General features: G+C 49.6%; 1 protein-coding gene across 2 annotated transcripts; it reads left to right on the top strand.

Moving 5' to 3' along the window:
• Positions 1–6,332: 6,332 nt before the first annotated feature.
• On the top strand, positions 6,333–24,515 carry HNF4A (hepatocyte nuclear factor 4 alpha). 2 transcript variants are annotated; one of them, XM_061442115.1, is made up of 10 exons: positions 6,333–6,585; positions 9,989–10,166; positions 11,776–11,870; positions 14,244–14,350; positions 16,674–16,833; positions 19,837–19,920; positions 20,436–20,591; positions 20,874–21,110; positions 21,750–21,872; positions 22,530–24,515. In XM_061442115.1, the coding sequence occupies exons 1-10, from the start codon at positions 6,465–6,467 to the stop codon at positions 22,670–22,672; spliced, it is 1,404 nt and encodes a 467-aa protein (XP_061298099.1). In that variant the 5' UTR covers positions 6,333–6,464; the 3' UTR covers positions 22,673–24,515. The 2 variants fall into 2 exon arrangements, with proteins under 2 accessions (XP_061298099.1, XP_061298100.1); XM_061442116.1 differs by having other exon boundaries at positions 6,336–6,585; positions 9,992–10,166.
• Positions 24,516–26,723: the final 2,208 nt, after the last annotated feature.

The following is a 26,723-nucleotide window of genomic DNA, read 5'->3' as shown; positions in this document are numbered from 1 at the left end:
ACTAGTGAGGGCTGATCCCGAGAGCCCCAGCAGTGACTGGGGCTCAGTCCCCATCTTGGCTTGCTGCAGCATCCACATTTGCAAACAAGAGAAAAGCAGCTTAAAAAAAGAAAGGTAAAACTTGCTTTGTTGATTTTGGCTGTTCTCCACCCATTGCTTCACCAGCTGCAGCGATTCAGGGCTGTTTCATGTATGTATAATGAATGTAGAAGTCAATGAAACCTAAATCCCTTGCAAAGGGGATGACAACGGTGAAGGGAGAGGATCTCCAAATTGCCAAATTGGGTGCTCTGTAGGGCTCTTTTTCTCTGGGAAGTTATAAGATTACTTCAGTTACAAAGGCATTATATTAATCTGCTAAACAATTGCAGATGTGGGCTGCTGAGATCCCTGGCACACTGAACATGTGAGCTGGTGAGGCATGGAAAGCCATAGGTGCTTCTTGCTAGCAGCAGACCCTCTCCAGCGCTGCTGATTCCCCATGGCTTCTGCTCTCCCATTTAAACTGGGCTTAAATGGCTGGATTCAAGCTGAGCATCTGCCAGTGCAGTGAACCTGAAACAGCACGTGGCAAAGTCAGAGCTTTCCCAGGTTTCCTCCCACATGAGCAAGAGGGTGTTTTGCTGAAAAGTGCTGGACTGTGGTTCAGATGGAGCACAGCACTCGCTTTAGTGGTTTAGGTGAGGCAAACGGGATCAGAAGCTGGAGCTATAGCTCAGAATGAGTTACAGACTATGGGGTAATGCAAGATGAATCAACAGTTCTTCTTCCTCGCTTGGTCTGAGAACAGTTCACACTTACTGTCCTGGCAAAGCAACAGTATTAGTAATGACTTCCTCAAGTGCTCAGAGCCTTTGTTAGGCAGGATAATAAACCCCTTTCTGGTCCTGGGATGAAAGCAATGCACAGTGTTATCAACATATGCTGAAATGGTCTGTCTGTCCTCATGTTCGCACTTCTTTTCCTAATGCTTTTACATACCAGCTTTTTATTTTAGCTCCAGTAACTGCCTCCAGCTCCATCATTCATCCCAGCTTTGGCTAAAATGCGCATGTTGCTTTTGGAGAGGAGTTCAAGCAACCTCCTTTGAAGTATCTCTTTCCCCATGTCCAAAAACTGCCTTGATTCTCCATATGGTGATTTTATGTCCTGGGGGCAGTTTTGGTTGGCTTGGCCACTTCCTGATAGATGTGGCATTGGTGAGAAATACCTGAGGTTGAGGGGAAGCTGCCTCCATCACCCTGAGCAGTTCTGGGGAGCTCAGGGTACCACTGCATGTCACAAGCTCACCAGTGACAGCATGGCTGAGGTCTGCTCAGGCATCGTCTGTCCTGGACATTGTCCCCAGCTCCAAGCAGCATCTGTGCCAACCACAGCACTAGGGAAAATGAATCACCAAGAGTGATCTGGTTTTGCACAGGAAGATGAAATGCCTGTGTCTTCCCTCAGGGACCAGGTCTGGCACATGGCTGTAGTCACCTCCTGCCTCTCAGGGCTGGATCTTTTTGATCCATGTCCCTGGATGCAGGTGGTGGACCTCTCCGGTTCACCTCCACAAGGTGTTTTGCTGGGGCAGGGACATGTTCTGTGAAGCTGGCAAGGACCAAACAGACCCTGAACAGCTTCTGCTGAATCATCAGTTTTTCTCGCTGCTGCTGGGGACGTTGTGGGGATGGACACAGGCACTGACCCCAGCTGGGTGTCCATTGTACAACTGCCCAGAGGCAAAGACCCTCTGCTTGAACTGGGGCTTGTTTCAGCTGCACTGACCTGCAGCCCCCCCAGACCCTGCCAAATTCCCTGGAGATGCTTTTAATGCACTGATGACTTTGCTCTGGAATCATGGCATGGTAGAAGTCAGAAGGGTTTGACAGTGTGGCCTAAATATCCCTGTTTACAAAAAGTCTGACAAAACATGAGCCCTTGGCTTTATCTTTCCCATTTGGAAATAGCCACAGAGCAAATATACTTAAGGCATGAAGGGAGGGGGATTTACATTGACTTTAGAAAAAGCTGTTCTTTAAAAACAGGAAAAAAAAGCTCATCCTCGAGCTGTGTAGACCCAAAAGTCCTGCGTGGAGGCTTAAAGCCTGCCTGCTAATCTGTGGCAATGCTGTGTGAGCAAGTCATGCAGTAAACTGCTCTCTGTTAATTTTTTAATGTAGAATAAACAGGTCAAGAAATGATTAGCATGAGAGTAAGTTGAGCTTAATCAGGAGAAGCAAAAAAGATGAGAGGGAAGAGGCAAATTGGAGTTATCAGTTAACCATATGGAGTGGCTTTGCCTCTACCAGCTCATGTTCCCTCTAATTTTTCATCTCCTTTGAAGCCGCCTTTTCCCCCCTTCCCTAAGTTAAATGATGAGCTAAAATTGCTGATATAAGCACAATGGAAGCTCTTGTTTCTCCTTCTCGTTTTCTATCTGCAATGGCTGCCCAAATGAATTGCAGGTGATAAGGTTCCTACCTGGTTATTCCCGATGGTCCTTCCCATTCCGTGAGGAGAAAGGGAGCTGCTGATGTTTAGGCTGAAACACACAGAATCCTCTTTATGCAAGTACGAGCACTCTGCTCCAGTGCAAAAGGAGTGATCCCAGCAGATCCAGGGGCTGAGCGGAGGCATCTGCGGGCAAGGGGAAGAGCAGCCCTCGGGACTGCTTGGAGTGGAGTTTGGTCAGTGGTCGGAGATCTATATTCTCAGATAGGCAGGACTTTGTCCACAAACTGGAATTTGAAATTTCAAAGGGGAAAAAAAAAAAAAGGCAGAAGGGACCTTTGCATGTGTGGAGACGACTGCGCCGGCGACGCTGCCCTGGGACTCCTGGCCTTTGTCTTGTAACTGGGCTTTGTGCTTCCCAACCGCTCGCTTGGCAAAATGGTGGTGGGATGAGCATGGGCCTTAACCTTGTTCAGGGCTCTCCTGCTCTGGAGAGTTTTCAGATCCAAGCCCATCTCTGCTTTGCTTGCGTGCCAAGGAGAAGCCACTGCAGCCCACAGTGGCCTTGGAGCTGTGGGACATGGGAGGAATCTGAAGTCAGGGCTACAAGAGGCAGTGGTGGCATCACTCGTGTAAGGAGTGATCCTCTGCCAGGGATTTCTTAAGAGTGAAGAGCTGTGAGAAAGAAAAGCAAAGGGCAGGAGGGCCCCAGGCTCCTCACTGCTGCCTGGTCACTATCCATGCTCAGATAGCTGCAGGTGACCCCAGAATGGGGGATCTCGTCAATTCTGGAGGGCAGGAATGGGCCAGCAGGACCTGCAAGATGCATAACCCACACAGGGGCACTGAGGAGATGTGGCCAGGCTCCTTACAGGGTGCGTGGTGAGAGGAGATCAATGGGCATAACAATGGGAGAGAGGTTCAGGCAGTGTCTAAGGAGAAACCTACTCACCATGAGGACAGTCAAGCATCAGGTGCGTAGAGAGGTTGTGTGGTCTCCATCCTTGGCCCTGCTTCTGGCAGGAGGTTGGAGTAGAGACCCTGGGGTCCCTTCCAACCTCAATGATCCTTTAATCTTTCAACACCCTTTTCAAGAAGGGCAGAAGGAGCCCTGAGAGAGGAGCTTGCTCACTCACTTAATATGAAGAGCTAGCAAGCACAGTAGCTCATGACATCCTTACCATAAATGCTCTATCATATACTCTATTCCTGACCCTCATTTACTGAGTAGCATAGATTTTATTTTCAGGGAATCCCCTTTTGCTTTGGATGAATTTGCCAGCCAGGGATATACAGATAAGGCAGAATTAGAGTCATGATGTGCAACTGTGGGAAAGGATTTACTGCTCAAAAGACAAAAATTAAATAATCACTGACACAGAACATCCCCCAGAGCTGTCACAGTCTCCTTTGCAGTGATCTCCTCGCTAGGAAATAGCAGGTGGAGGGTTCAGAAAATGGGAACAGGAGGAGAGAGGAGGGGACCTGAAGGCTGAATTTCCCCGGAGCACTTAGTCTGGGAACAGCCTTTGCCTACCAGTGGGGGTTTGCCAGCTATGAGGTGTCTCTCTCTGGAATAAAAATGACAAAACACCTCCCATAGGACAGAAGTGTTTGAATCCACCCCACAAACAGCCACTGACTTGAACAACTCCATCTAAAGCAGCTGCAGGGCAGCAGCATCCTGTTGGCTAGTGCAAGCCATGACTACACTGGCAAGCTGTCCCAAGGCTCACCATGCAGGGACATCGGGGGAGACAAGGACTCCCCAGGCAGAACACTGCCAGGGCGACCATGTTCAGGGAGCAGCCAACGTGTTTCCATCATGAGCCCATCTCCAGGGCAAAGGAACCACACGGTGTCCTTGGCAGGTCCGAGACAAGGGATTTGGGAGGGGGCACTGGTGACCGATGGAGGACACTGGTGGTGAGAAAACGACAGTCAACACAACCCCGGTTGGGAAGCGCCACGTCCCATTGACAGTCCCGGCCTCGTGAGCCACCTAATGCTCTCCAAACTTCCCCACTCCTTATCTGCCGCTCTCCTGCACACGCTGCCTCACCAGTTTCTATTCCTGGCCCTTTTAATCCTTCCTGCCCCGGGAGCAAATGGCCTTTGCAGCCTTCCTGGCTCAGCAGGCTATTCAAAAACCAGGTTTGTTTTGCTGAGCAGAGCAGAACGGGCCATGCTTTTACGATATTTTACTAGACGCTGTGGCAAATCCTGCACATATTTGAGGTAGTGTCTGTAGCATTTATCTAATCAAAGGGATCATCATGGCCCGGCCGGGATGGGGATGGAGGTCTCTGGGATGAGGTCACGGAGGGGGCTATGTTCTACCTTAGTATCCCCATCCCAGTGTGCTCATTGTAAAAACAATTTTTGGCTCAGGACTGCACCTACCAAAGGGAAGAGCCAGCGGCACGTGAGTGCCAAGAGCATCGGGAGCACAGACCGGATGACTGCTTTTCCTGCAGTAAAGATCATTTATGACAGTCCCCCTGCAGCAAAAGATCATTTATCACAGTTCCTTGGGAGAAAGCCCTGTGCTCAGCTTCACACCTGCAGTTTTAGGGCAGAAATGCTGTTCGGAGGTGCTATATAGGTCATAGTTTCAGAGGGCAAGGGCTGCTTGAATAGTGTCTTGTGCTCCTAAAATGTGAACAGCAAATCCTCACTAGCATCACTGCGCAAAGACACTTCCTGTTGTGGAGCAATAGACCTTGGTGTCACGTTGTGGCAGCGATGCCACAACATGACACAGCACAGTTCTGGGTGCCAACGGGGCTATGGCTGCATTGGGGTGCTGGGAAACACAAACATGAGCCAGTTGGAAGCCCAAATCAGCAGCCTATGGACTCAGTCACCTGGTTGCGAAATCACAGGGATGTTTTCAACGTAGAGCAAGCTGATACCAAACCATTAATTGCTGGTTCTCCAGGGCCTTGCAGCCAATGCCATCCAGCCATTGATTACATTCCCAGTCACTGATCTTGTTATTACACTGAAATATCTCAGTCCTGTCTAAAGTGAAGGGACAGGGGGAAGGAGAGCATCCAGATAAACAAGGAGAGCACAGGCAGCTCTGCTGCTTGCTCTGGCCCCCTGCTCAGACCGAGCAGGGTCTGGGTGAAGCAGCAGAACCACCAATGGTGCTGGTGACAACTGCACCCCCAGAAGGAAAAATCCCACTGCAGAGTGTAAAACACCTCATGAAGCCCGAGGCTGGGGGGTTTGTGGCACAGGGTGGCTCTGGCAGTGGGACAGGAGCAGCCCCAGGGATGCCCAGGGTGTCCATGCTGCCCCCCAGCCCCGCTTGCTGTTTGGGCACGGCTGCAGAGTAGGATCTGGTTTTAGGACATCCAGCTCCTATAAAACCCTGTTTATAGGGAAGTAAAAGGAGTCATATGTCATTACTTTGCATAGCAACGTGTAAATTGCCAGGCAGGCACTGACCTTCTCTGACTGGGAGGGAGAGGAAAGGAGAAGGGGTGGGAAGGATGTTGGGAACAAGAGAAGGGACAAACAGGGGTGAAGACAGCCAGCAGTGGAGAGGGGAAGGCAATGACAGAAGTGAAGAGTACCCTTGTTCTCCTGTCAGGGGGTTTTCCAAGTTTTCTACCACAAGTACTGTTAAGACCAACATCAGCAGCTCAGCATCAAGGTCAGTAGCCTGGGAAGGTGCTCCCTCACCGGCAGAGCCTGCTCCCATGTCCTCCCTGCACATGGGAGCCAGGATCGGCGGAGTGCCTTGAGATGCAATAACAAACAGTCAACAAGAACCACTGCTGCTCCACCAAAAAAAAAAAGCAGCTTAGCAGCATTCAGTGAGTGAGATGATTAAAGATTAACCCCCTGCCTCCTGCCTCCACCCCTCTGGGGAGTATAGGCCTTGAGGCTGAGCAAATCCTTTCAGAGAAATACCTGAAATAAAAGACAACAGATAGGGACGCAGCGAAGGCAGAGGGAGGCAGAAGGGCCAATAGCCTCGGACAAGGGAATCGGTACAATCTGGCCGGTGTTTGCTGATGATAATGCGCCTTTCCAAAGCCCTAATAGACATGGAGATGGCAGATTATAGCGCGGCGCTAGACCCGGCGTATACCACCCTGGAGTTTGAGAACATGCAGGTGCTGGCTATGGGCAATGGTAAGTCCCCTTCGTCTTCTCCCCTCCACTGTGGTGGGATGCGCCGGGGGATGCAGGAGGAGAATTCCTTGGGGTGGCTGCTGAAATGGTCCTGGGGAGGGCTAGGGCACGGCAGGGACGTCAGCCAGTGGCTCCCAGCAGATCATGGGGGGGGTTCTGCTTCCCTGGGGAAAAACAGAGGTGGTGGAACAGGAACAGGATGGTGCCCTGCAGCCCGGGCACACACCAGGAGCCGGGTAAAACGAGAGTTTCCCACCAGACATTCAGCACAAGGGCTGGGGTTGAGCACAGGGGAGGTCTCGCCTCCCCCAGACTACAACCAAGAGAAGAGACTGGCCGAAAGACTGAGTGAATGCTGCTGGTTGTTCATCAGGCAGACTATGCAGCCTGGGGCTCCAGAGCAGGGCCAGACCCAGCCCTTCCGCAACTGGAGATGGGCTTTCCAAGAGCAGAAAGCCACTTAGCATCCGGCAAGGGTGGAAATCCCTACAGAAAGTGAGTAAGGTACTGCCCTGAGGCCACGGCCCTTTCATTCAGTGCTGCACGGTCAGGAGGCTCAGCCCCTAGAGAAGAGAGGGACCTGGTAGGGATGGAGGAGCATTTCCATCCCTTCAGGAGGGCAGGATCACACTTAATCCGGGATTCGCAACACTGGCCCACCCGTTTGGGACCAAGGAGTCCTGATGATTAAATGCTCAGAGATAACAGGAGATTCCTCACCAAGTCCCCCCTAAAGTCTCTCTAAACATGAGGTTAATGACTAAACAAAGCACATCAGAGAAAACGACTGCCCTGAGCCCTTTCCCCCTGCCTGCTGTGTCACTGAGACTGCTGGGCACCCCTGTCCCAGAAGCACAGGCTCTTCTCTCACAGCCTGTACAGGTCATCCCTGCGTTATGGCTCTGCCCCATCACAGACATGACACCATGATGCCAAAGTGGCTATGCTGTTCAATAACCCCCCAGCACCCAAGGGTCTTCTCTGCTCCCACGGGCTGGTGCTACCCACCCATGGGTCTCAGGGCTTAGAGCAGCCCCCTTTGGATCTGCCAATGTCCATCTGGGACAAGCCCAGGTCTTGCTCCATCTCTGTGCCCCTCACAGGAGCTTCTGCATGGGGGCTTGTGACTTGGCCTCAACAGGGCAGAGGGACATGATAATCTTATATGACAAGATCAAGTGAGATGCAAAACACACCCTGGGGTGAATGAGTCAGCTGGGTCAGGCAGCACCAACGCCTCTCCTTCTCCTATGCCCAGCTCCACACCAGGGGCAGGTCTCACCTCCAGAGCTGCTTTGGCACTCCAACAACTGCCCGCACAACCTCTGCCTCCCAGCCTGGCCAAGGACTGCAGGAGAGATCAGCTCTGGCCCAGAGGTGGCTGCTCAGCACTGAGCAAGTTTGCCACAGACCAAATGCATCCCATGGTCAGACAGGCTTGGGGACCTCTCGAGGAACTCCCGTCCTAACACAGCTCTCAGTTGTGAGGTCTGAAATTAAAGTCAGATTTTTTCATTCCTCCTTTTACCTTAACTACAAATCATAAACCCACTTCACCGCAGCAGCCACAATGCTTTCTGGCACCATGAAATAACCTTAATTAGAAAATTATCCATTAGGCAATAATTTTATTGTTGGTTGGCAATTAGAGGAAGATGTTGTAATTTCTTTGATAACGGTGCCAGTTTTTCCTGTTCTATGTTCACCTGATTACAGCATGATACGCTGCTAGAAAGGGATTTATCTGGGCTCTCACAGACACACAAGTAATGTGTGTTATAGGTAAATCAACTTTTCCTTTCTTGCGTTAAGTCCTATGTTCAGCTGAAATTGGAAATCTAACCAGAATCTAATCTGTCTGCAATGACCTTCATCCAGCCCAGCCCTCAGGATGCACTGGAAGGAAGGATGGTTTTGGAGGCAAGCTCTCAAAGGGACAAGAGACAGCCAGAATGGGCTTTGGAGTGGAGAACAGAGCTTTGCAAGGACAGCTGCTGCCACAGAAATGCAGCTGTGTGCCAGGCAGGAAGAGAGAGGCAGCAAACTGACTTAGAAAGAAATCTAGGAGGGACATGAGGAATTAGAAAGAAAAGTGTCAGGGAAATGAAAGGGTTGGCTTGAGATTCCCAATGCTAGCTCACTGCTGTTGAGGGACAGCATGAACAGGCTGTGGCTGCTGTTAACACCCCTTTCCTCTGCAAAGTAAGAGCTAGAACTGGAGCCCTGCCCCAAGCAACACTACCTCAGCAGCACCATGCTCCAGCTACTGAAAGGAGCCCTACTGGGACCAGCCTTTTTATAGCATCCAGTTCCCTTTCTGCTGGGCGCTGACTGGGAGCAGCTGTGGCCCTCCCAGGGTGATAGCTGCATCCCTGCCAAACCCAGACACCTGTAGACTCAAGTATTCAAATCCCAGCAGGTTCCTGTGGCTTTGTAGATCCTGGCTATCATTTGCAACCAGGGTTTCCACTGAGGCAGGGGAACGTGCCTGTGCTGATACAGGAAAATGTACATAGGATAGGACAATTAGATCAACCAAATTAAGGGCTGATCCTTTTGTCCCTGTGGTTTGTTTGGCTTGCTGGAGGGGTTTTAGCATAGGCCTTGCAATTCCCCATCCTCCCAAAACAGCCCTGCAAGTGCCTGACTGTAAAGACTGTGTGACACATCAATCTCAGCTGTGGTGCTATCAGATTCTGGAATATGCCCAACATACAGCCTCCTCCACGCTATAGCATCACCCTTTCTTCCTCATCTAGCTTAAATCAGTCCTTCCTTGCACAGGTAGTGTTTGCTGCCTGAGTTTTCTAGCTGAAGCCACTTGAGTTTATATGTACTTAAAGTCTTGTTCTCCTGAAGAACCCCAGTGCAGGCTGGTGCTCCATATCTGGCACAGAGGATCTCAGGAAAGGGGGCTGACCACCTTATTTCTCTAATAGTGTTTGCTCAGGGCTATCTTGGGCTCTTTCAGTGCTGTAACATAAACTCCTCTCTAATAATTCAGCTGCTCACCCTGAGCTGTAATACCTCAGCTTTAACTCTGCACCAGCTTCTTCTCTGGCCATGCTACTGCAGGTCAAAGTGCTTGCAAATCCCAAAGGAATTTTGGCTCTGCTCTGTGACTCCTGCAACTGGGTTTCTGCTTTATCTGAAGGTGTTGCTGGAGTCAGGCCTTTGGGAAGAGCTTTCTCACCCTGGCACATGGGGAGCTTTGGTACAGTCAAAATGCAATGACTTAACACACTCAGAGCATCTCACCAGTTCGTACCCATCTCTCTGACCTGGCTTTCTCTGGCTGCAGTTAACCCGATTCTTCCAAAAATCAAGCCTCTCACTGGAAACTGAGTTAGGAAACATTGTCTGTCTCTCTCACTGTCTTCATCTTCCTGTGTCCTTCCCCAAGCAGACACGTCTCCATCAGAAGCAGCCAACCTCAACACTTCCAACAGCATCGGGGTGAGCGCACTGTGTGCCATCTGTGGGGACCGCGCCACGGGGAAGCATTATGGGGCTTCCAGCTGCGATGGCTGCAAGGGCTTCTTCAGGAGGAGTGTCCGGAAGAACCACATGTATTCCTGCAGGTAAGGACAGAGGGGACAGAGTAATGTGGCTGAGATAAAAAAGTCCCTAGGAGCTGAATGATAAAGCCCTCAAAGCGCAGCAGCATCCTTCATCCTCTCTGCATCCTCCACTACCTTCCCTGACCTCAATCCCCAGCTGGGAAGGGTCAGAGACTGCTCTCACTGTGGGACTGGCCTCCAGTGACACTGGGAGAGACCCTGGGAGGCCCTGCCCCAGTCTTTAGGGGCCAAACATGTGCTCTTGCAAATGGATGTGGCCAACTGTGGATGTGGCCAGCAAGCAAGGTGATGCTGCAAGGGGGCAACAAGCTGGGCAGTGTAGTGTGCATGTATCGGATGAGGCACACATGCTGTTCCTGCAACTCATGCACTGCACCTGTGTTATTGGTGGTAGCCCATTCCTCTCCTGTTCCATCAGCAACTGTGACCTGCCTGCTCCCTGCTCTGAGCAACCCACACATAAAGAATCACGGAGGAAACCACAGAATCCTTAGCTCAGAGTGCCTAAATCACTCGGCTTTTTGAGTGAGTTACTCCTGGTGGCCTGACAGCCACTTGGACAATGTGAAGAGCAATGTGACTCAAATCTGAGCGACAGAAAGAAGCCCCAGGTTTATGAGTCCATGTGAAGCACTTGCATCCCAGGTTTATTCAAGCTGCTGCCCAGGGAGCACCTTCCCCACAGCTCCATTGGAAAAGCCAAAGTGCCCAGTTCTTTGAAGACAAGGGCTTTTCTATAAGTGCTACAGAAATGCTTAGAAAGATGCTTTCAGGCATCATTTGGGCAAACCTCAGGCCTTTAAAAAGCATGGTAGCAACAAGCCTTTTCGGAAGCTACAGAGCTCAGCATGGCTGGGAGCCCTTTCCCAGCTCTGTACACCTTTGCCTTTACTTTGCAAGCTTGATCAAGCCCCAATAAATTAGAGCAAAGTTGCAAGTGAAATTCATGCTTCAAATGGCCACCAGGCCTGTGCTGCATGCAGGAGCCACACACATCAGAGACCAGTGTTTGCCCCACCGTGTGCAATGGATTTGGTGATACGAGTGTGGAGGGAAGCAGCTGGGTGCTTCCCAAGTGCTCTCTGAAGTGCAGGTGGCTGCAGAGCTGTTTGCACACCAGTGATGCTGTTCAGAGGTCAGAACCAACATGCCTGCACATAGCCCTGGAGAGATGCAGGGACTTAAACTAACTTCTTAACCTTACTGACTCAAGAACAACCTTCGACCCTTTTTTAATTCACATAAATACATTCTTCCTCCCTTCTAACTGGGATCTAACTTACAACAGAGGCTACCAAGTTGGCTCTGACTCTCCTGGCTCACACTTTTAATTTCACTGGGGCTTGTTAATGCATCTCGAGCATCCTGTGCCTAGTGGCCAGCAGCCTGAGCTCCGGCATGCGGCTGTCAGCTCTAATCCGTCCTTATTGAACATCCAGAGGTAGAGCAGAGGGCTGAGATGTTCAGTGCAAAGAAGAAACCCCAGGCTAAGGCATGGAAATGGCACAGACCAGGGCTCCTTTCTCAGGGTGAGTGTCTGGGAACCTGCTCTCTGTCTTCGAGCCTTCAGGCTCAGTCTTGCTGCTCCTCACACTTCTCTTTCTTCCAGGTTTAACAGGCAGTGTGTGGTAGACAAAGACAAAAGGAACCAGTGCCGATACTGCAGGCTAAAGAAGTGCTTCCGAGCAGGAATGAAGAAGGAAGGTGGGTGATGGCACCGCTTCCCTGTGCTTCCCCCAGCAGCAGTCAAACTGTCTGCCTGTGTTCGAGGAAGTCCTCGCAGCCCAAGGCCAGTCCCTGCCATGCTCATGCTTGCCCCGTCCTAGCCCTGTCTTCCCTCCACAGTGCTCTCCAGTGCACACATCCAGACCCCATTGTAGGGGGGTATAGGAAGAGTTTTGGCCTCCAGTGATGAGCCCTGCATGTACCCAACCTGCCTGCTCCCACCCATGCAAAGCCCTTGCAGGCAGTCACTGTGCCAACAGTTGAGGGCAAGGCATGGGGGCCCTGTGTGCTCCCGCATTCAGTGTCAGGACACTTCTAGGGCACCCCTCAAATGCCATCAAAGACAAGCCCATGGCAGTGCTACAGGACCCTGCCTGAGTCTCAGAATTACCCATGCTTGTACACACAAATCACAGTGGACCTCTTCAGCCCACTCTCCCTCACACTGACACACAAATCACTTGTGCTCCCACATAACTGGGGCATCCAAGCGGTTTAGGAATGCTTCTTAACATCCCTGAGAAGCAGAAACTTCCAAGAAGGCCTGGAAATTTGAACATTGGGAAAACTGCTCTAAGTGCTGTTGTCACCATGAAACCCAAGGCTGGACAGGTGACTCCAGCAAAGGTCCAGCTGTCATTTTGCACCTTTTTTTCCTAATACACGTATAAGTTCTTGCTGACCCTCTGCAGAGAGCTTAGCTCTGTGTGATACACTCACCACAGCAGAAAAGACCCAGAGCAAGGTGGAACATTTTGGCTATTTGACTCCACGTGAAACGAGTAAAGATACCCACCCCCTGCATGGCCCAGGGCCACCCCACCACCTTCCCTGCCCCTCTGTCTCCACACCCTTCTAGGTCCCCATGACTCAGACGCAATGGGACAGGACTCACCCTCTTCTTAGCCCTGCTTGGTTCTCAGGGGTATGTGCAGTGGAGCTGCTGATGGTCACACTGGTGGCTCTTTGGTAGAGGGAAAAGCTGTCAGGAGCAGCCCAGAGGAGAGGCTTGGCATGGCACAGAACTCACGCCACTGATGGCTGCAAAGGGACAACCAGGAGGCATTTGGCCCTGATGTTCCATGTAGAGAAATTAAACCCTGTGCTCCCCCCCAGTTCACACACCCCCCCATCCCGAGGAGAAACGGGGTCCTTGAAGAAAACAGAAAAGTACTAGTGGTACCTGGGTGGCTTCCCCAGGATTACCAGCCTGGGGGAACCCCTCTGAGCAGGAACATTTATTCCATGTTAAAGGGGATGAGGAATTGCAAGGAACTTGGCTTGGCTTTTACTGCAGAACATAGGAATCCTCCTCTCCCTGCAGCGCCCACTCATCCCATGCCCGGAGCTTTGCTGCTGTCTGTTAATATTCAATAGAAGTTACATTAGGTGCATGACCAGCTAATACTGAGCAAACATTTGGAAAACATCATGGCGTGACTGAACTCGGGGTCCTGCTACTGATAACAAGCAGCATAACCTTGAGAGCTCCTATTTACAGCCGCTGACTGCAGGGCTTTGCTTCTGGCCCAGCCTCATTATTGCTTTTTATCAGGTGGATTTATACATTGAGAACGTATCAATCCAGAGAGCCACCAGCCTAAGGCAGGGACTGTTCTGTTTCCCCTGCCATCGATCAATACCTTATTTGAGCAGATGGCTTTGACTGGCATGGCCATGGGAGTTACATCCAGCCCACGGATGGCAAATTCTCCCCCCAGCACTGCTGCTTTTGCTCTGGCTGCTGCTGTCTATAGACTCAAGACCATGCAGGGAGGCACATCGGGGTCAAACCTGTCCTGGGACTCTCTTTACAATAAGGTATGGGAGAGCTCAGTTGCTCTGGATAAATAGAAGCTGTTCTGCATCTCCTTCCTTATTGTAGCTTAGATGGAAGATTTCCAACTGCACCTACCTGGTGCAAGGGCTTCCCAAACGGAGCACACAGAAGTCATGTGGACAGACAAGGAAGCCATGCAGATTCCTCCATTTCTCACATAAGCTTTGGGCCATGTGTGAGCGTGGCCACTGTTTCAGACCTCTTATATTGAAATCAAAAAACTCAGAACCAGATCCTTTGAAAGGAAACTTTCCCACTGAAGTCTACAAGCTCTGAAGCAGGTGTTTGGGTTCTGTAATAATCCCATCACAGGAAAGCCTAATAAAGCCAATCTGAAAACAGATCCACCAGATGTACACAGTTCTCACAGGCATCCCACCACAAAGCTGCCCTGCCACGTAGGGAAGCTGGGAAACGGCTTCTAAAGAAAGGGAATGCCAAAAGTCTATACTACTTTCTGATGTTCATTGCCATGGAGGAGCTGCAGCTCAGCCAAAATAACTCTCTTGCAGCTGTACAAAATGAACGGGACCGAATCAGCACCCGCAGATCAAGTTATGAAGACAGCAGCTTGCCCTCCATCAATGTCTTACTGCAGGCAGAAGTCCTGGCACAACAGGTACCTCTCTTTCTTCTCTGGCAAATACAAAAGCATCAGGCACTATCTGGCTAGTAAAGCCAGTTGAGTATTTAATAGCTGAGTCATCAAATTACCACCCCTTTTCTAAAAGTAACTTATCTGCCAACTCAACATTGGCTTTTCAAAGACGTTTGTTACCTGAAACCATCCCTCTAATGCTCCTTGGTCCAGATCTCAGCTGTAGTAATACACAGTCATCTGTTCTGCTTGGTTGTGACACATGAAGGCTGGAGAGCCTACTGGAAGAAAATAGAGTAGAACCATTGAAATCCAAGGAGCTGCAGCCACCTAACCCAGCTGAGGGGCTGGCCTCACATGAACAATCTCCCTTCCCATCGGCTGCTATGAACTTCAGATTGTGGCTTCCTGCAGTTTCATGAGGAAATCAGTTTCATGTTTGTTTTATGCAGATATTCTTTCCAGTGTTTGCTTTTAAGTCCCCATCTCCACAAGGATACGGCCAAGACTAATTTCCTAGAGCATTCACCTGAGAAGATGATTCTGATTTAGGAATCTAGATACTGCAAACATGAGATCAGCACTCTCTGGGAGGACACAGGACAGGATGGGAGGGCACAGGCTGCAGGGAGGGTTTGCCTGCAAGAACAAGTGATGAGGATGGGGCTGGAGGCAAGAGCTGCCACTCTTCATGGGAGGTGGGGAGAGCAGCACTCCTTGTGCCAGGGAACATGAAGAGGCGTTTGAGTTGGCAGTCCATGTTCCTTCTTGCTTCAAGGGTCATCTTACCCTGAAGGCTGCCCTGAGAGATGCTTCAGGGCAGGACGAGCTGCTCTTAGGCTGCAAGGTCCACTTCTCCAAGGAGGGGATATGCCAGAAGAGACAAGGGCCAATCCTGTAAGCAAGAAGCATATCCAATCTCATCCTGTGTCTCACCTTGTCCTATGCAGGCCCTAATGTATTTATATACCCTATAAAGTTAATATCAGTGCTGCTGCCAAAGGTGTGAGATAAGGGGATCTCAAGTCACCAGATCTGCAAGAGAAGGGTATTTCTGGGACAATGAGTCCTCTATCATCATATGTAAGCGTGGAGCAGGGTCTGCTGATAAAAACTACAACCATCGACAAATCCAGGGGAGCTCCTGCTCTCCCACAGAGCACGGAGAGACTCATTAAACAGGGCAGGCTCCAGCGTGCTAATTGGTAACTTTTATGTGCCTACCTAATTAGAACAAGATACTGCTGAGGAGCTGCTTTCTCCAAGATCTTGGGTCACTCACTCAGAGGTCTCTCTTTATTTGCTAAGCCTTCCGGGCTCTCCGATTAGGGTAATACATGGTGAGATTTTTACAATCGTATTTATTCAATAATAGCTCGAGAGCTGGAAAGCTTCCAGGTAATGCAGCCTGGGGGAAAAATAGTGCAGGTGGCATTAGAATCCTATTTCCTTGGCAAGGTCCAAGCTGAAAACGCTGGCAGGAACAGGACAGGAAGAGCTGATGTTGTACAAGAGCACAGAGGGCAGGCGGAGGGCAGCGATGGGCTTGAGTTAATTGCTTACAGGAGCATGAGGATAAAGTAGTGACTAAGGGCAAATTTTCAGATGAGCTGGGTAAGCAGCTATGCATGAGAACCAGGGAGGAGGTTGGGTGCCTGGTTTGGGGGAGATGTCCTTTCAGGCTCTGTGTGACAGCACTTGCAGAGCTGTGAGGCTTGTCCTTTGTAAATGAAATGGGCCCATTTGCCTCTGCGATCACAAACAATTTGCCATGCAAAAAGTTCTTTTGGGGCATGTTTGTACATCAGCAGTTTTGCCAAAAGGGCCTAAAAGCTGAGAAGTAAAGCCTGCAGGTGCCCTGTCAAAAGCAGACACAGCAGGTCCGGACAAGCACTAGTTGTGGAGCAGAGCAAAATAGGGAGCAGTTCTCTGCCCTTTAGTGGGACAAGCAGCTTGTGTAGCAGCACTGAATGGATGTGTCCTGGCTACTGGCGAGGCTGACTGCTACATAAGTCCTTTTGCTCTCTCCTGGGTCTTGGCTGAGCAGTGAGCAGTTGTTCAGTGGAAGGAAGATCTTCACTTTAGAAACATTTCTTTTGTGCTTTCCAGTCTGTTCAAGGTACAACAGCTTATCAAGATGATCCACAGCCTCAGCTACGAAGCATTCCATGTCCACAGATCTCAATTTAAATGAGTTTAAATGTATTGTAGAGGCTGGGTGTGCAATGGAGGAAGTAATTATTGATGCTGGAGTCTGCATCAGCACAACCCACAGGCTGGGGATTTTCCTGCCTATGTTTCCTCTGTGGTACTGAAAGATAAAGAATTGCTTCTCTCCCTCCAGATATCATCCCCGGTTCCTGTGCTCAATGGAGACATCCGAGGGAAGAAGATTGCCAACATCTCCGATGTGTGTGAGTCCATGAAGCAGCAGCTGCTGGTGCTGGTGGAATGGGCCAAGTACATCCCTGCCTTCTGTGAGCTGCCCTTGGATGACCAGGCAAGTCCCTCCATCCACTCCACCTCGCTCTGCCCTGGTGAAGGCAGCAGGGAGCTGAAGCAGAGCCAGGCAGCTGAGACGTTCAAAGGAAAGGTGCACTGACACTCTGTTATCCTGACTGTTGCAGCTGATTGGGAATGGCATCCATACAATGCCAGCACAAGCCATTTGCCTGTGCAGCTAATCAGTCGATGAGCACAGTCATGATAACACTGAGCTCAAATTAGGTACATAATCAGATGCATATTTTGCACGGGTCTTTCGGTCAGCTATTTATTATTTATAGTTTGTGCAGCACTCTGAATACCTGAAGTGCTATACAAATGCTAAGGGTAATCAGACTTGGTAGGACAAATTCCTAGCCTATTGTGTTCTTAAACACAAACCTGCCTGTCTATCTTTGTGCTTCTAGCCTGGCCACATGTTTGTATCCATCCTCCTGGTGTGGAATTATAGAAAGTAAACATAAGTTTGCTCCCAAGGCAGGGTTAAAAAACAGGAATATATTTGCATTTAACACAGAGATAGCACTGATGGCAGGGTATAACACTTCTGGCAGTGGCCAGCACAGGTACAAAGGTATTCCTAATCTGCCCAGTGCAGTCACAAGACCAAATGTGCTCTTTTCAGCTGGGATCAGTCTCCAGCCCTATAGACCTAGAGGTAATTTTTATACCACAAAGAAAAAATATATCCAGAAAGTAAGAGCTGATCAAAACCCCTTAAATCCTAAATCTGAGCTCTTCAGTAACAGCGGCACAGAGCCCTAGGGAATTCAGCACTATCAACACAGGAGCATGTCTCATTCTGTTCTATTGTGTGCAAGTGCTAAATTGTTTAAAAAGGTAAGAAATCTGTTAAACTCCTAAGTCAAATACAGCTCAAAAAGTATGAAAAGCAAAATGGACTCCAGTGGCAAATGACACGTACCCCGCACACAGGCCGCAGCCCAGCGGAGGCTCAGGGCAGCTCTGCACAACCCATTGCATCCTTGTGCCATTTGGAACAGAGGCAGTAAACTGGGTTAATAACACCACAAACTACAGCAATTTCCATGTGAACTCATTTTACCATTATGGGGCTGCAAAATTTCTCAAAGAAGAAAACAAACCTAAAGATGACATTGTCTGGACCTCGCTTTCCTGCAGCAGAGGGGCTGCTCTCAGCATGCTCCATGGGTTTGGCTCATCTGAAATAGGTCTGTTAGGACCAGCCACCTCTCATCACGAGCAGTTCCCAATCTGTCCCAGAGGGCTTGAGAGGAAAGACTGTGATGCATTAATGTGCTTCTGAATGACAACCTGAGGACAGAGGCAGCAGATTATCAGAGCAGTGCAGGAGGAAGGACAGACTGACAGGGAACAGGAATGAACGAAACTAAGTGCAAGCAGCTGTCCAAGGGACATAAGAGCCAGTCCAGATATGTCCAGTGGGAACATTTAATGTTAGGAAATGCTCTTACATTGCCACTAAAATGTTGCCTGAGAATGAATCATCACAGCCAACATTTTTATAGGAAAAGTCATACCCAACCCCTTATTCTTCCTCTGCATCAAAATCTCAAAGTACTGGATATGGTGGGCAAAGCTTACTCATTTTGAAGTTAAAATTCTACTTTGTTGTGTTACAACTCTTATATTTATCCTAGTTCACAATAGAGTGACATATTTCAGGTTGATCACTGCAAGCATAAATAGCAAATGAGATGGCTTTGCCTTGTTGAAATAATTGAATTTAAGCTTGCTCAAGCAAGCAAGTTTTATGAAAACAAAAATGATGGCTCCAAAATGAGCTTTCTTGCCTTTGTACTAGGCAGGTAATTTCTACAGAAAGGCTTTGCTCTCCCTTGGGATTTGAAGTTTTTGCATCCTTCTCCAAGTTGCATTAGATAGGAAAGCTCAGTTTTGTGCAGCTCTGGTAATGACAAGGAACTTGGCTAACATATCCACCCATGTTTGGATAGCGATAGAGAGAGGTTAGATGTTGGTGTATAGATAAAGGTTCCCCACTATCATGTGTGCGTAGTCTTTTTGCAAGGACCTCCACTCTATTTTGCATAACTTTTTTCACCCTCTGCAAGAAATAAATATCCCTCTCTCAGCCATGAGCATCTTTTCGAACCAGAGCTCTCTTCCACAGCTGACACTTCTCCTGGCATTTCTGGTAGGGTAAGACTTCTCTTGGCTTTGTCAGATGCTGAGGGATAGCACACTGGAGAAGGGCACCATTCCCATCAAGACACACTTCTCAGAGCCTCTCCATTAATGTTTAACGATTGTTTTCTCCAGCAGAGGCTCCTGGCTGGACATTAAGAAGCCTCCATGTCAGGCTGTCCAATCGTTAACTTCTGTTTCTGCCCAAAGCCCTGGAATTTTTAACTGAAGGAGGGCAAAAGATTCAGAACATTCTCAGGAGCTGCTCGAGGGTGTAAAATGAAACACTTCAATCATTAACATCAGGACAGAAAAACATCCCTTTGGCTTCCCTGGCCCAAATGTCCATTGCTGTGGTGGGAATGAATGGCCAGAGGGTGACCCCACCAGCCGGGCTGATGCGAGTCCCCATAAGAATGACTTCAGTGGGAAGTGGGCATGTTCCAGAGGGACAGCAACCGTCCACAGCAGTGGAGTGTACTTCTCCCCACTTCCCAGGCTGGAGCATGGTCCCTGGTTCTGTACTCGGTAGGAGTTGCTCTGTCTGCAGTGAGCCCACTGTGAACATGTCCCACTGCTGGTTTGAGGTCCTGGGACAGTCTAGCATGGTCTTGCTCATGACATGTGCCATGAATACGGGATGTTTCAGGTGCCACTGGTCCTGATGGATTTAGAGATGTTTATGCACAGGAGTAAACCATTGTTTGATCCCTTTCTCTGACTGTGACTAGACGGGGGCTCTCACTCCCCATCCTTGAGTCCAGTGCAGGAATGCTGGGCTTGCTTACACAGAATCACAGCCTTGTGTCTGTCTCTGCATCACCCAAATAACTTTTCCCTGCCCTTGCAGGTAGCGCTGCTGCGAGCGCATGCAGGCGAACATCTGCTACTGGGAGCTGCCAAGAGGTCCATGATGTTCAAGGATGTCTTGCTGCTAGGTAAAGAGCACCTTTCTGCACCCAGCCCATCTGCTTCTGTGAAGCTTCCCTGCCGGGTGAAGGAGAGGGTGGTTCAAGTGTTTGTGGACATCCTTTTTGCAGGGTGATGATGGCTTGAGCTCCTCTGTATTTTAGTGAGCCTAACACAACCTTTGGGTGCAGCTGATGTTCATATCAAGGCCATGACATGTGGCAAAGCTGAGGAGCTATGAACATTCACACTGAAACCACAGGGTCTGTGGAAGCAGGCTATGGTGTGACTGAGAAAAAGGCTCTTGCTCCCTGGTCAGCTTCTGCTTGCTTGAGTGACTCCTCTGTAAGGAGAGCCTGCTCTGGCAACACAGATCAGCATTGCTGGTGGGCTGAGCCAGGAAAGGGGCAGAAGGAGGAATTTCTTAAGTCCTCCACCCACAAAATTATCTCAGCATTGGTTGCCTGGGTTCTGAACTCTTTTGCTACCCCTGACAAGTCTTGGGCAATGACAACGTGATGGTCTCTGTGCTGCTTGTCTAAAGGGAATGACCACATCATCCCCCGGAACTGCCCTGAGCTGGTGGAGGTGAACCGTGTGGCCATCCGCATCCTGGACGAGCTGGTCCTCCCCTTCCAGGAGCTGCAGATAGACAACAATGAATATGCCTGCTTGAAAGCCATCATCTTCTTCGACCCAGGTATGCTCCAGCTTGGTGAGAGTTACCATCAGAGGGGACTAGTTTGGGTTATGCCAACTAATACCAGACCTGAATTCTCAAAATGCTGCCTGATCTCCTCTCTGGGCCAAACTGCTCTTAGAGGAAGGGGAGAAGTCATCCTAAGAAGGGAAAAAACATCCCTTAAAGATGATAACCGAATCAGAGACAGCTCACTTCAGCCTGCACCCAGATTTCATGTGGTTACTGAAGGGCAGCTCCTAGGGAAGCAGCCTGCACAATTGGTTCTATGGGTTGTTTCAGATGCCAAAGGACTGAGCGACCCCTCCAAGATCAAGCGGATGAGGTATCAGGTACAGGTCAGCCTGGAGGACTACATCAATGACCGGCAGTATGACTCACGGGGCCGCTTCGGGGAGCTGCTGCTGCTGCTGCCAGTGCTGCAGAGCATCACCTGGCAGATGATAGAGCAGATCCAGTTCGTCAAGCTCTTTGGCATGGCTAAGATTGACAACCTGCTGCAAGAGATGCTGCTGGGAGGTGAGTACTTGAGGGTCCTCTCAGTGTTCCCTGACCATCATCCCCTTGAGAACCTCTATAGCTATTGTTTCGTACATGAAAAAGGTAGAGACAGCCTGTGTGCAGGTCAGCCCTTGACTCACACACAATCATCTCCTCCTAGCAAGTGGAGAGTCCTCCACTTCTGCTCACCTAAAGAGATGCAGTAGCACTGTATGCATTTAGAGAGGCATCCCCAGCCCTCTGCATGTAGACGAGCTTTGATGTGCAACCCCCAAATTCCCTCCAGCCATTTCAGTACTCCTCCTCTGTGTCAGAAAGGAGTCATCAAAACACAAAGGTCTCAAAGCTCAGGTTGAAAGAATGTCCCAGATTTTCTAGTAGGAGGCATCCAATGGGACAAAACAAAATGAAGAGTTGCCACTGTGCTGTTCTTTACATGGAGGTGTGACTCAGGAGGAGAGGAATATAATCCTCTATAAGGAAATTCAGGCAGGGGTTGGTGAGATAGTTTCCTCATCCATGGAGCAAAATGGAAAGGGTGTGCTCCAATCAAGCGTGCACAAGCTGATCATGCACAAAGCCTTGGCTGTTTTGGTGCAGTGGGTCTGCCCAACTGAATTGTCTCCTTCTGCTATTGTGGCAACTGATGTCTTTTAGGCTCATCAAGTGAAACGCCGCATGCTCACCACCCCCTGCACCCTCATCTGATCCAGGAGAACCTGGGAACAAACGTCATTGTGGCCAACACAATGCCTCCTCAGATGCACAACGGGCAAATGTGTGAGTATCACTCAAGAGATGGAGAGCTCCCGGGAGAAACAGAGCTTTCAAGTGTGCCTTGAAAGTAGTTTCTACCTCACAAGGAGATTTCCATGCAGGACAGACCCTCTGATAATAAGTGTGTGAGAAATTCCTATGCAGAAAGGAGGGAAAGACAAACAGAGAGGTGGGTTAGGTTAGATTAGATCAGTCTAGACTGATTCAACAAGATGCTCCCTGGCAGACTGTAACTTTTACATAGCCCTTAAGGGATGAATGATCCCATCCAGCGCCTACTGAAATCAGTGGAAAGGCTCCCCTTCCCTTCAATGGTGCAGACAGACCTTGCTTTGCCCTCTGCAAAAAATGCAGGCCACCACACAGGGCACCACATGGGAATCTGGGCTGAGATGGCCTCGGCTGAGCAAAAAAATGGCCAGCACAGGTCAAAATGCCAGCAACTTGACTCATTCAAAGTTCGTTATTGTGGCTCTTCAAGAGAATCTAACAGTGCCTGTGCATCTGGCAGCCTCGCAGCAAACACACGAGCCATTAGGAGCTATGGCTTCAGTACAGAGCGTCTGCCTTGCTTACACCTGAACCCCACATGACTAAGGGCAGATCCCAGTGCTGTCAGATCCATGAGGCCACCTTCTAATTCTGTTTCTATCTCTGTAGCTACTCCAGAAACTCCACAGCCATCCCCACCTGCAGGCTCAGGGCCAGAGCAATACAAGCTGCTGCCTGGAGCCATTGCAACCGTGGCCAAACAGCCCACCTCCATCCCACAACCTGCCATCACAAAACAGGAGGTCATCTAGCAACCTGCACACCAGCTGGCCTCATTCAGAAGACCGTGTGGGAGAAAAGCCCAAACTGCCTCTGTCACTGTGAAAAGAGAACCCATCCAGAGTTCCCTGGGCGCAAACACGCGGACTTGCTTCTTGGACTGGTCCACCACCACCAAAAGCTGTCTTCCTGCAGCTACAGACAGCACGTGCCATGGGCAGCCCTGAGCCCCAGAACTAAGGCTGAAGCCTTATTTAAACCCTCAGTCCTTGTGAAAAGGGCCAGATTTCTGCCTCCCTCTGTGGGGAGGTTGCAGTGACTGGGGGCTGTTCCCCCATTGCCACCTCTCAGCATTGGTTCAGCACACATCAGACCCAGCGAACAAGCAATTCTCTGTGCTGTGTGAATGGAGGGCTTCACTCCCACAGCCATGCCAGCTCCCCAGACAGCCCCCAGCCCAGCCAAACTTGATGGAGATGGCAGCTCCCCCAGGAGCATTGCATCAGGTGAACCACATGGGTTTTGCCCAGGCAGCACTGCCAGAACCGCTCCTCAGCCTTGGCTAGTCCCAGGTCTTTGCAGTGCCACCCTACAATGCACTAATCCCCCCAAACCAGCCAGGTCTAACACATCTTTCCAGCTGATACTGGGGCAAAGTCTGGCCTATGAGGATTTTCCACTGTTTGGATCCTTCTGTCTTTTGCAGTGTTTTGGTATTTCCGTGCCATGATCACCCCCCAACCACAAGGCTCAGAGAGGCAACCACTGCCAAACCCTTCCCCTACCCTACTTACCGCCTCCTCACTACCTGAACTGGGAAGTTGGGGGATCAAGGGGTTCAGGAGATTTCAGCTAATGGGATGGGGTCACCCCGTACAGGCTCACAGTGGGCAGCGGTGCCCAAAATATCACTGGCCCCACTACTGCTTCTCAGCAGTCACAAAACCACTGGATGCTTACTTGGAAGGAAGCAGGAGGAAGGATGTACAAAGGGGAGATGCCTGTGAGGGTGAGAAGAGCCTGAGCCACACAAGCTGGACCAACATCTTGGGCTGCCCAAGTGCTGGGAGCATCGTGACTAGGATCTCAATTCAGACCCAGCTTTAATGCTACTATATGCCATATAATCTATTTTTCCAATCCAGTGCCACTCCTTCAGCTTAGAGCAAGTGGCTGATAACAGATTTATAGTTCTTTATAACATGATAAGAACTCATTATGGCTCCTTCAGACCTTAGAGGGTTTGAGGGCAGCAATCTCAAAACCACAATGCTTCAAGTCCTGCAGAGAATGACACAGGACAAGAAAATACCCTGTGTCCCCCAAGCCCCTTGGGTCTGCCCCAGCCTTGGCTCTGCACCCACCTGCCACAGTCCCTACTTCTCTGTGCCTGCCTGTGCCTAAACCCCACAGATCTGATCTCTGGTTTACAGCTGGATGCAGGGAAGGAGCCCTCCCATGCCCAGCACTTGCCTCCCTGGCTGCCAGCAAGGCTGGAGCTCACAGAGCCCTGCAGGGCTTCAGCCCTGAGTCACTTCTGGCAGCACAAGGCAATAGCAGCTCTCACCAGCCATGGACTATGTGTGTGTGGTGCTGGCCTTGGGGAAGCTGGAGCTGGGGGAACCATGGCTGTGGAGAGGTCCCTGGCAGGGAGGAATCTGAGCCAACCCAGCCAGGGGAGCTGCACATCTGCCCCTTGATTTCCAATGCAAAAATGAAACACCTCTGCCTGCGCTGACGGGGTCACAAGTATTGTACTGTCTCTCAGTGGTGGCATCAGACCGAGTAATTTATTGCAATGATGAATCCAATCATTTTCTGTAAATTATTCTGTAAATCACATTGATTATTTATAATTGGGAGATTAAATGCAAACACCACCCCCCACCCCCCCCCCCGATAATAACCAGGCTGTCTTTTCCAACTGCAGCAACCCTGTTTTCCTGTACGTAGACATACTCTGTGGGGAATCCTTTTTGGTCTGCTTGCACCAAGCATTCCTCAATACTGTACATTAATTTTTGCTGGTTACTGCCTTCCAATGGAAACAGAGGACTATTTCTTCACTAGAGTTTGTATGCATAAAAAAACAGAGAAGAAATAAATGCAAAAATATTTTCTAACTTTCCCCAGACAGATGGATTTCTTTCTTCTGGGAGGATTTATTTGAAACCAAGGGGCTCACCTCCCTCTTGGTCTGAGCACAAAGCATATGGGTATTGAGGAAAAAGCCCCAACAAGCGTTGGATGCTGTCGTCAGCTGTCACTATTTCCTGGCAGGGCTAAAGTTAGCTGGTGTCTGTCCTGAAGCCACATGTGCTGGCATCATGAGACTGAATGGCAATCCCGATTTTCATTAAAAGGAAAACAAACATGAAGAATAAATATTTGATTTCATGCTTCCAGGGAGCTTAAAGACTTGAAGTAACCACACTATGAACGCCAAGCAAAGGAAGCCAGGATATGTTATTAACATGTTGAAGATGAAGTCACTCTTCCATTTCAAAGGTAATTTCTGAGCATTTTGGGTGATGATTCTGCTTTGGTTCAAACACAGCCATCCTGCTGCTGGCAGCAGGTACAGCCAAAGGCACACTAAACATAAGGGCATAATAAGATGACAAAGTGAGTACACTGACACTTAGATGATGAGAGCCCCAAAACCATCACTAAATGCCTGTACAAGGTCAGCAAAGGCAGTCGCAGGACATGCATTATCTCAGCACACACAGCTACTGAGTGGTTAGTCCAGTCAAGAGAAGGAAAAGGAGTTAGTTCCTTCTCCTTAACGTGGGATAAAACCCAGGGCTCCTCTGCCTGCCACCAGAACCCTGTTACCCATGATTGGTTTTACCTGGGTATACGGCCTAAAAACTCCACATATGTAATATCAAACCTTTGAAACAATAAATTCTCCTGGATTCCTTCCCAGGAACTGCTCTATCAAGGCTGCCCTTTACCTGGTTAATCTTAAATCAGTGCAGTCCCTACAGGAGATTTCTTATTGCTGGATTCAGCTCACTTGGAATAAAACCCACAAACTGTCCCAGAGACATCCTTATCCTTAGGTGGCATCCTCGATCCCAACCCTCACCTCTTGTGTCACTCCATCCAGGAATCACCCTAAGACACTGGTCTTGCCACCTGTGGGCTGTCTTTTATTCTACTGGGCTTCCTGGAGCCCAGACACAATGTCCCATGTCAGAGGATATGGCTGCTGTAAGGACAGCCTTTAAGACACAACTTCCTTACGTTGGTTTTGGACACAGGAGTTTTTTCTTGTCCTCTTCTGTGCCTGTAACCTAGACTAAGGATGATATCCTGGAGAGCAGCATCTCCAGCTGCGAAATCTTTTTATGATGTCCAAGCAAAGATCTGTGAAAGTGGTATTTTTTAGGTCCTCTGGCCACTACGAAATACATTCTTTCCATATCCTTTATATAACCTTTCATCTGAAGCAGCCACAGGGCTTTGGAGTCTTTTCCGCAGTCTCCATATCTCAGTGGGAGAGAAAAATAAAGAATAGAGAATGAATTTTATGGCCTGCATATCATCTCTGACAAAGGCAACTATTGCTGCTATTAAACTTGCAAGTGCACACAGAGGCACAGATAGTCATGAACAACAAGAGGCAGCAGGCATGGCTCAGCAACGTGGCACTGCTGAGCCAGGCAATTCTGTGTGCCAGGCTGGCCAGTTCCCTCAAGGCTGAGTGCAAATATCACCAACCAATTGGGGAGTTCAGGCCACGCACGCTGCACAACCCCCTTCCATTCAGAGAGCCTGGAGGAGGAAGGGTAAGGTGTGGGTATGTTTAAAATCCCTCTCCCCATTCCTAATCGAGGTGTGACCCTGATAATCATAAACACACCCTAGCACCAGAAAAATTGCCAGCCAGGCCAATAAAACTGGCAATATAGTGTCAGCTTTGTTAGGTGTGGGGTGAGCAGGAGAGCTTGGCACAAACAAGACTGCAGTCACGTCCTTCAGTTTAGTGGCCTGTGTAAGACAAAAAACACTGCTGGGGTCAACAGAGCGCTCCCCGTTCAAGCCCTGGACCACTGGGCTCTGGGGGCTGCGCTC

Source organism: Pezoporus flaviventris, unplaced genomic scaffold (assembly GCF_033815535.1).
Source record: "Pezoporus flaviventris isolate CSIRO_AGI_PZ_B2104156 unplaced genomic scaffold, CSIRO_AGI_Pfla_v1 ptg000213l, whole genome shotgun sequence".
Classification (NCBI taxonomy): domain Eukaryota; kingdom Metazoa; phylum Chordata; class Aves; order Psittaciformes; family Psittacidae; genus Pezoporus; species Pezoporus flaviventris.
This window is presented reverse-complemented; position numbering and strand designations above follow the sequence as displayed.

What these genes read in the sequence shown, in the direction of transcription:
- HNF4A (XM_061442115.1), top strand. Translation starts at nt 6,465, where the DNA reads ATGATAATGCGCCTTTCCAAAGCCCTAATAGACATGGAGATGGCAGAT. An exon ending in CAGAAGTCCTGGCACAACAG is followed by an intron (nt 14,351 to 16,673) that starts GTACCTCTCTTT and finishes CTCTCCCTCCAG; the next exon opens with ATATCATCCCCGGTTCCTGT. An exon ending in GATGCACAACGGGCAAATGT is followed by an intron (nt 21,873 to 22,529) that starts GTGAGTATCACT and finishes CTATCTCTGTAG; the next exon opens with CTACTCCAGAAACTCCACAG.